The 9,473-nt window shown below is 48.7% G+C and overlaps 1 protein-coding gene across 1 annotated transcript; it reads left to right on the top strand.

Annotated features, from left to right (window-relative positions):
* The first annotated feature begins 33 nt into the window (after nt 1-33).
* ASF1B (anti-silencing function 1B histone chaperone) lies at nt 34-9,162 on the top strand. The gene is made up of 4 exons (XM_019746165.3): nt 34-458; nt 5,625-5,740; nt 7,432-7,608; nt 7,981-9,162. The coding sequence occupies exons 1-4, from the start codon at nt 350-352 to the stop codon at nt 8,182-8,184; spliced, it is 606 nt and encodes a 201-aa protein (XP_019601724.1). The 5' UTR covers nt 34-349; the 3' UTR covers nt 8,185-9,162.
* Nucleotides 9,163-9,473: the final 311 nt, after the last annotated feature.

Here is a 9,473-nt window from a genome sequence, read left to right as displayed (position 1 = left end):
AAACGCTGGGGATTGGATCCCGGCGGACACCCAAAAAAGCCGAGAGATGGTTTCACCTCCCTCGCGCAGCCCCAAGAGGGAGTTCAGCGGATTGGCCCAGGGAGTCTCGGCGCGCACCGCCCGGCGCTCCAGAATTGGTTAAGGGGGTGCTTGCGCCGCCGGGGAGCGTTGACGGTGATTGGCCGGAGGGTGCGGCCGGCTATTTGAAGGAGGAGCGCGGGCGAGATACGCAGTTCAGTCGGCGGACCAAGGAGGCGGTAGTCTTTGAGCAACGCTGTCCCGCTGACCCGACGGGACCCAGCCGTGGGCTCCGCCCCAGCTCTGGCTCGAACTGCGGCCTGGCGAGGCGATGGCTAAGGTGTCGGTGCTGAATGTGGCCGTGCTGGAGAATCCGAGCCCTTTCCACAGCCCCTTCCGGTTCGAGATCAGCTTCGAGTGCAATGAGGCCCTGGCGGACGGTGAGGCTGGGCCTGTATGGATTCCCCCCCCCCCCCCCCCCCCGTTCCCCGGGCCAACCCGACTTCCTCGTAGAGGCTCCCGACCTCGAAATACACCCCCAACCCTGATCTCCCCACTTCCCTCCCCACCAGCCCCAACCTCCGCGTGGAGACTTCCTCCCACCCCCACCTCACGGCCAACCCGACCCCCTCCCCACAGTTACTCCGGTTTCCCCCAGTGGAGACTTCATCATTCCCTCGCTCCCTTTTCTTCCTGTGGAGCTCCTGGGCTTTCTATGTAGAGACCTTATCTGCCGCCATTCTTTAACTTGCGGACACTCTCAGCCACCCCATCTTCTCTGTAGCAAGAAACCCCCCACCTATTTCTGTGTAGGAAATTCTATTTTTGTTCCACTCACTCAGTCTTCCCCCACCCATCCCCTCTTCTCTGTGGTGAGACACTCCTGCCTCACTTTTTCCCTATGGAGACTCCAACCTCCAGCCTCCCATTTTTTATTTATACGGAAACCCTAGCCTCCCATTTCCCCTATGGAAACCTCAGTCCCCTCCCCCAGTTTCCTTGTGGCGGCCTCTCCCTCAAGTTTCCTCCTTTTCCTCCCAGTGGAGCCTCTCCTGTGACCCTTTTTCCCTGTGAAGACCCTCCCGTGGCAATACCTCACTCACCCCCATCTCCCCATTGTCTCCCAATAATCCCCTCCCCATTATCCCCCAATAATCCCCTCCAGAACCTGCTGATACATAACCAACCCCATTCACTTCTTGTTTTCTACCCCAAAGTACGTAACCTAGAACCTGGCTTCCCTCCTTAGCCTGGCCCCAACCCTCCATTCTTGAGCTCCACCTGGGGAGGCATAGCCTGGCTTCTAGCTCCAGTCTTTGAGGATAACTTGGTCTCCCCAGCTCCAGTTCCTACCTCCTCCCTGACTGTGGGCTTCGATGAACACACTCAAATCTGAAGGATGGTCTAGCCAGGCATTAGCCAGTTCCCACTGTTTGCCTGCCAGGTTTCGGCTTGACCTACTGCCATAGTTCTTCCAGCACTTCTGATGGTCTGACCTAGTCTGGAGGGTATGTGGGCCCGGCTGAGCCATGATGGTACCCAACTTCAAACAATCAGCTGGGGGATCACAACCTTTGGGGCATCTTTTCCAAGGTGCTTTCACTGATGTACTTATTCATCTGTGTGACATAAAGGTGGACATGGCTCTCATCTCACAGATGAGAAGACAGGAGCCACAAAGAGTGACAGACCTCTCAAGGAAAGATCTGTAAAAATCCGAAAATCTAAGGTCGCCCAGGAAGTGTTAGCACCACTTTCAAGAGGAAGTACAAGCACAAGCATACCTTGTTTTATTACACTTCACAGATGTTGCATTTTTTACAAATTAAAGGCAAGACCTTCCACCAGCAGAAAGATTACTACTCACTTTATTGCGGTGGTCTGAAACCAAACCACAGTGTCTTTGAGGTGTGCCTGTACTCCATTAGACCACTGCACTGGGTTAAAGAGAAGAGGCAACAGCTGAGGAGGTGGTCTGTGAGGCCAGAGTGTACTAACTAGCGCCTCATGGTGGTAGGTGGGTGGTTTGCCTGCAAAGCCGGCCTCTGGGATTAGTTTGGGGTTGATACAGTTTGAGATTCACGTGCTTGGTCTCAGTCTCCCTGGTTTTTCTCCTTTTTAAATTACAGCGTCTACTTGTGGCTAACTATAGAATAAGTACAGTTAAATCCTTTCTGGAACAAGGCAGGGTGTAAATAAATAAATAAAGTGTAGAATGTCACACTGGAATAAGATTTAATTTTAAAGCCAGGAGGAGATGTAAGGAGCTAATAGATTAAGGGATTCACAGTTCCCACATGGCAGGAGATCAGGTTTCAATCAGCCTGCTTGTGCTCCTTGCATTTTAAAATGGTTATGTGGTCATTTTCTAGTGCTTTTATTCCTATGAAGCCCCTGCTCTGTTACTTTACTGACTTATTTTTAGAATCAGAGTAGGAAAGATCCAAAATCAACCTGCTGGTCACTATTTTTTACTGGAAACAGAATGACTACTCCATGGTCGCATAGCTGGTTGGCAGAATTATTGATACTAGGGCCTTTCTCTGAGTTCTTAGTCCAGGGTTCTTTTATCTCTGCTATAACCTGGGAAAGAAAGAATGCATCCTCTATTTTAGAAGTGGAACATAAATAGAACTGATCATAGAATTTATTTCCACATCAGGACACTCTCACAAGAGAGCAAAGGGGGTGCTGTTATTAATTACACCCAGACAATAAAGCTTTTGCTCAGAGAAACTCGAGTTGCGAAGCAAACTCTAGCTTGGAAATCCAGACTCTGGTTCTTCCTCTCTGTGACTCTGACCTGCCAGTTTGCATTCTACTTCTTCCTGGCCCTCTTCCCACAGAGCAGAAAGAATTAGTTTCCTGCCTGTCTCCCAAAGAGATGAGTGGGCCTGAATTTAGAAGTCTCTCAGATCCTGGAGAAATCTTAATCTTATCACCTCGACACTGGCAATTGAAGATCTGACAAGACACCCAAACCCCCAGTCAATCAGCTGACCTTGTTTCCCAAGGACTCCAAGGTCTTTTTGCTCTCTTTCTCCTCAGCATCTGGAAATAGATGCTTCCAAAACATGGGTCCACATTTAACATACATATGTTTTCCCCCCATTTACCTGAGAAGTTCAACAGACACTGCTTGAATAAGTCATGGGGCCAGATATTCTGACCCACAGCTAGCACTCTGGTCAGGCCAAGGTTCATCTGTATGATTACAAAGACAGTGATAAACAGAAAAAGGCCTATTAGATAAGTTTTTTTAAAAAAAGAGGCAGGAAACAGGTTCTTCAGCTAGTTCAACTACAATAATATTTTACAGATCTTTTATCATGGCATTGGTTTTGGTTTTGTTTTCATTCATAGTGGAGGAGCATCTTGTGCAGTGGTTAGATCGAAAGGTTAGGGCATAAAAAAAAATGTAATGCAGTTGAATTACCCTTGAAATTGCCCAGTTGTTAAGTACACATGTTACACTTATATAATTGTCCTGTATTCAATAGAATGAGTTTGTGCTGTATTGGTGACTGATATCCCATTTCTAATTTTTTTTATTTTTTTTATATTGGGGAACAGTGTCTTTCTCCAGGGCTCATCAGCTCCAAGTCGTCCTACAATCTAGTTGTGGAGGGCGCAGCTCAGCTCCAAGTCCAGTCGCCGTTTTCAGTCTTTAGTTGCAGGGGGCGCAGCCCACCATCCCATGCGGGAATTGAACAGGCAACCTTGTTGTTGAAAGCTTGCGCTCTAACCAACTGAGCCATCTGGCCGCCCTCTAATTCTTTTTTAAGGAGGGGGCAGCTCACAGTGGCCCATTTAGGGAATGAACCGGCAACCTTGGTGCTACCAGCACCACACTCTAACCAACTGAGCTAACCAGCCACCCTCCATTTCTAATTCTAAAGAGGAGTTCTATTAAAAAATGAAGTCACTTTATGCTTCAGCTTAAAACACTTCAACTTGAAGATGATTCCAATTTGTAGGTCCTTTTGCCTTCCATAGATGATTTTATCAGCTCCTGCAATTCTTGAGTCAATATTTCTCTGGTCCTCTGTTATTCTCTGGTTTCTTTCCTATTGAGGGAGCCATTGTGGCCCACTTACTTGCCTGGCTGCCCACGCAGTGTTTTCTCTTCCGGTCAGCACCCACACAGTCTTTGTTTAGGTTTTGCTAACAATATTGAACATCAGGTGCCTGTGGCTTGCCCCTAGCTTGCTCTATTTCAGTCTCCTTTTTATCTCCCCCTCCCCCAGCACATTAGTTAAATGTACACATATGTGATTGCACTGGTGATGGGGGAGTGGCCAGAAGGAAAGGTACCAAAATCTAAAGCTGTGTGAGAAAGGTGAGAACAGAGTTACCTGGTTTTATTTGTCCCAAAACATGTTATGTCTAGGTGTATCACTACTTATAACAAAAATAAATCAATAAATTTAATCCTCTCTGCAAACAATGAGACTAGAGTTTGACTGAACCTCAGTGAGCCCCGGGGGTCCCTATACCCCACAGACCAGCTAGGGTCCCTGAGTAGGTCTGGGCAAAACTGCAAAGGGACAGGAAGCCAGTGTATCGAGGAAGAGCTTGGGGCTCAGGTGACTAACCCTAGTCATGGCCGGGCATCAGTGTGCTTCCGAATGTGAATGCACTTGCAGGACAGCGGACCAAGGAACAGGGCAGCTTCCAAGAGCATTTGCTTCCTGTGAAAATCACAGCTTGTGAAACTTCCCCCAGCTGCTGGAGCAGTAGGTTGTGTAATTTCAGAGAACCTAAAATAAGTTGCAGGTCTCTTGCCAAGCTTCCCTGTACTAGAGTGACCTTGCCCCTGATACACTTGGACCTCCTGCAAGAGGCAGAGGTCCCTGGGAATTTCCTGTGATTGATAGGCAGGGTCTCCTTAAGCACTTTTCCTTTCATCTCCCTGGAACGTACTCAGCGATGGGATCCCCCTACTGGATGGGATGCAAGGGAGTTGGGGTTCAGAGGATCACCTTGTGAGGCCACAATTGTTGACTAAGTCACCATCGCCCCAATAGCCATGAACAGACATGACTTGGTGCTGAATCTGGAATTCTTGGGGACAGGCTGGCTCCCCCAGCAGTCTTGTCTTCCCCCTCCTTCCGGCTGGCTGTCCTGCTGGATTGGAATCTGCCGCCCTGTCCCAGTTGTCGAGGGATCTACTCAATTCAGTGGCACAGGTCCCTGTGTGTGAAAGAGGATGCTGCTTCCTATCCCAGCATCCAGTGAGCAGGGCCCTGAAATGACCCAACTCCTTTCTGTTCCCTCCTCAGCACGCCTCTGTCACGTGGGTCTTAATTCAGCCTCTGCCATACGGTTCACCCTCAGACTCTGAGAGGCCCAAGTTTCCCCAGAGGTGCAGTCAAGGTCGCCTGGCAAAGCTAGGCCTACAGGAGAAATTTCCCACTGGAAGTAAGAGCTTCCCGCCCGCCCCAGTGTTCAAGACTGTAGTACCTCCCTGGCACTTAGTGCCCAGAGGATGTCAGGTGTTGTGGAGAATAAGGATCTTTTGCCATCCAAAACTAGCACAAGAAGACCCTTTCCCTGCCTTCCCGCTGTCAAACTATTTCAATTCCTTAACACCCGTGTTCTTACAGACCTGGAGTGGAAGATTATTTATGTCGGCTCAGCTGAGAGTGAGGAGTTTGATCAAATCCTAGATTCAGTGCTCGTTGGCCCTGTCCCAGCAGGGAGACACATGTTTGTCTTTCAGGTAAGAAAGGTGAGGCCCTAGGCCTAGACACCTAGAAAAACCCTCTTCTTCCCAAAAGCACACACTATGGTTCAGTGGTCAAAAGTTCAGGTTCAAATTCTGGCTATGCTTTCAAGAATAGTCTGATCTCAAAAGTACTTCAAACCCCTCCCTTTCCTACACCTCTGTGTCATGGCTGTTACTATGAGCCACTAATTCATAGGTGGTCCTCATTATTCACTGGAGTTTTGTTCTGTAAAGTCACTGCAAACAGTGAATTAGTGAATTACTGAATACTGAACCATTGCCCCTAAGAAGTACAGGGTTAGGTTCCTGTGTGTCACATTTTTGTCAACATATAGCCTTTTTTATGTGTATTTAAAATATTTAGTAGTATTGTTGATTTATTAACGTTGAACTCAAAGCAAACAGCATAAAACTCATTCCTGAATGAAGCTTATCTAATACGTATTTTTTCCATAAGACACATCATAGCTTCTTGCACTTAGGGACATTAGCTAGCACTTAGCACAATGCTTGGGGTTTATTTTAAACAGTAGAATCCCCAACAAAAACCACAGAAATGCAAAGAAAGTTGGACACTAAATAGGCTACGGAAAGCATACTTGTTTACAATATGAGCTGAAACAAGAAGGCAGAGCATCACGTTGTTGGACCTACGCTGGGAACATGCGCATTAAGCAACTCAAAATTTTCTCACTCTGCATATCCTCAAATGACCATGAAAGTGCCCTGAGTATTGATTTTGGGGTTGCAAATACATTTTAGCAAGTAGGCAAATTTGCAAATACAGAATCAGTGAATAATGAGGATCTGCTGTAACTGCTAAAAGACTAATCCAGTGTCAGAGGGGTTGTGAGAAATGCAGGTTTAATGTGATTCTTAATACACACTGAAGTTTGAGAACCTCTGCTCAAATCCCTTCACTCACTTCCATGTCTGTTCCCACCCCAGTCTGAGCAGCCTTCTCCACCACCTAATCCTCAGCCTCCTGTATCACACCTGCCAGCAAGCCCTAGCTCCACATCATCAGGGCCGGCTTCCTCGGTGTGCGACCCACGCTGTCACACAGGACTCCTGGCTTGGTGGGATGTTCTGTTGTCACTGGCTGAAGAACACTCATTTTGAACACAAGAGCCCCGTGTTTTCATGTTGTATTGGTCTCATTTATACCAGTTATGTAGCCGGCTCTGTCCAGAACAACATATCCCCAATCTGTCCACTTCTGTCCTTCTCTATTGCCTGGTCTAAGCCACTGACCTCTCTCCAGGATGACTCCTGCCTAGTCTCCCTGCTCCCACGAATGCTTTCTTCCATCACAGCTCCACATGCTGCCGCCAGAATCTTTTTAGGCCACAGGAATGATGTGGCACTTAACCTATTAAATGTCTCACTTTTTTCCCCAAGCCCTTACCTGGCCCAATAGTCCCTGGGTAGCCTTGTTCAACCTCATGCCATCCTCCTCCTTGCTAACCATACTCCTCAGCACCATTTACTTGGTGGTACCTGTCACATCCAGCATTTTACAGGCATTTACATGATTGATTCTGTCTTCCCCACTTGATTGAAAACTCCCAAGGGCAGAGGCCATACTTTTGGCTCAATAAATACATGTTGCTTGAGAATGACTGTTACTGGTCAAGATGTGACTGTGGCAGTTGGTGCTAAGGCCCAGGATGTGTTTCCCGTAGGCTGATGCCCCCAACCCATCCCTCATCCCTGAGAGTGATGCCATCGGTGTGACCGTCGTCCTCATCACCTGTACCTACCATGGGCAGGAGTTTATCCGCGTGGGCTACTATGTCAACAATGAGTACTCCGACCCCGAGCTGCGGGAGAACCCGCCCCTGCAGCCAGACTTCTCTCAGGTGGGGCCTCTCTGCACTTCCTGCTCCAGACTGGCAGGCTCTTTTGCACTTGGAGGGAGTTGAGTCATTGGAATCTGGAGCCAAGGTCACTTCTTAAGGTTTTCAAGTAGCACCCAGATCTTGCAGCACCGGGTTAGAACAGGGGGAGAGGAGGCTTTGTTTCTTAGAAGCATGTCTCGCAGAATCAAGATTAGATAGCTCCCGGCCCTAAATCATGGTGCACAGGTGTTCCCTGGAGTCCCGCACATATTGTTGGTGGTGATGGAACAAGTAAGGTCTGCACTTCCTGGGGTGGGGGGTTGGGAGCACCCAAGCTCTGTGGGAACAATGAGAGGGCATACTGACATGTTGATGTTCCTCTTCTTGCCCCAGCTCCAACGGAACATCTTGGCTTCGAATCCCCGGGTGACCCGTTTCCACATCAACTGGGACAACATGGACAGGCTGGAGGACACAGAGAACCAGGACCCTGCCCTGGGCTGCGGCCTCCCCCTCAGCTGCACCCCTATCAAAGACTTGGGGTTCCCTGGCTACATCCCCAGCCTTCTCCCCGAGAACTCCATGGACTGCATCTAACTGGGGGACTGCAGGCCCTACCTGGGCCCAGCCAGGACTGTGGCCAGTCTCCTAACATATCTGGAAGGGGCAGCTGGGCCTGCCGGAGAGTCCCGTGGGGGCCATCTGGAGGACTTTGGGGCCATTAACTACTCCAGGCCAGTCAAACTTATCCCCGAGTAAAGAATAGGCCTCAGGTCTCGCCCAGCCCTGGCCCAGAAGGATCATCTCATCTCTACTACCCAGGCTTATAAGAAGCAGGTACTTCAGTTCTTAATTCTGACTTGTGTCCTTTCTGTCTCCCAAACACACTATAAATTCCACCTGCAGGCCATTCTACCTACCATGCTCCTGTGAGTACCATGTACCCACAGCTCTTCTCACAGACCTCCCTGGCCTACCTTGAAACTTTGAAGATCAATGGCTGGCAAGGCTTGGATCCTTGGGCCAAGGTTCCATCATTCCTTTCTTTTCCTAAACATCTGAGTAGATCCACCCAGCTTTCTGGAGTCAGGCAAAGAATCTGGGTTAGAAAGTGGACTTGGGCACAATGTCTGCCCTCCCAGAACAATTTTTAGGTCTTTTCAATCCAACAGTCCCTGGAAAGCTGTCCCCAAAAGTGTGATCAGCAGGATGCTGAACAATGATGGTTGACTCTCAGTTACAACCACCTTCCTGTTGCCTCCTAATTCAATCTGGATTTCCCGGAGGCTGCCACTGTGGGGAGATGCCATGTTGGAGGGGGCTGCTGTGCTCGGTCTCAGTGTCAGCATCAGAACCCCTCTGCTAAGACCTCATGCTCTCACGGGCCACAGAGTGATCGCAGGCATGGGAAGCAGGAGAGACCCTGAAAACCTTCCTTCCTCCTGCCATGCTCCCCTCCGTGCCCTCATCTCCTTGCTGCTACATGGATGCTGTTGAGATTGCAGTTTGTATATTAAAGGGTTTTTATATTAAATATGTTTGGTTGGTCTAAAAATAAAAAGCACTTAATCTAGACTGGTTGTTTCTGCTTTTGTCTCAGGTAGGCTGAGGCATCTTTGTCCGTCTCCTCTCTTTGGGACATAGTGGAGGGTCCTCTTGCCCCAACCAGTGGGGTTCACTGCCCCTTGGCCCCTTGCTCAGCTTCTTGCTCTAGTCTTAATTGGTTATATAGTTGTAATCCAGACTGAGGTTTGAAAAGGGATTTTTTTTAAAGTTATGCAACCCAGCTGTTCCGCAGATAGAGCATAACCAGTGATTTTTCAGACTTTGACCTTGACCCACAGGAAGAAATTAACATTGTACTCCAAGGACACACAGCAATACTT

The sequence above is a fragment of the Rhinolophus sinicus genome, chromosome 15, assembly GCF_057876585.1.
Source record: "Rhinolophus sinicus isolate RSI-liver-muscle chromosome 15, RSI-T2T, whole genome shotgun sequence".
NCBI classification, from domain to species: domain Eukaryota; kingdom Metazoa; phylum Chordata; class Mammalia; order Chiroptera; family Rhinolophidae; genus Rhinolophus; species Rhinolophus sinicus.
The sequence above is the reverse complement of the archived record's forward strand: the minus strand, read 5'-3'. Positions and strand labels throughout refer to the sequence as shown.

Coding starts and splice junctions, on each gene's coding strand:
- ASF1B (XM_019746165.3), top strand. CDS start 350: ATGGCTAAGGTGTCGGTGCTGAATGTGGCCGTGCTGGAGAATCCGAGC. Junction 5,741..7,431: donor GACACATGTTTGTCTTTCAG/GTAAGAAAGGTG, acceptor TGTTTCCCGTAG/GCTGATGCCCCCAACCCATC. Junction 7,609..7,980: donor TGCAGCCAGACTTCTCTCAG/GTGGGGCCTCTC, acceptor TTCTTGCCCCAG/CTCCAACGGAACATCTTGGC.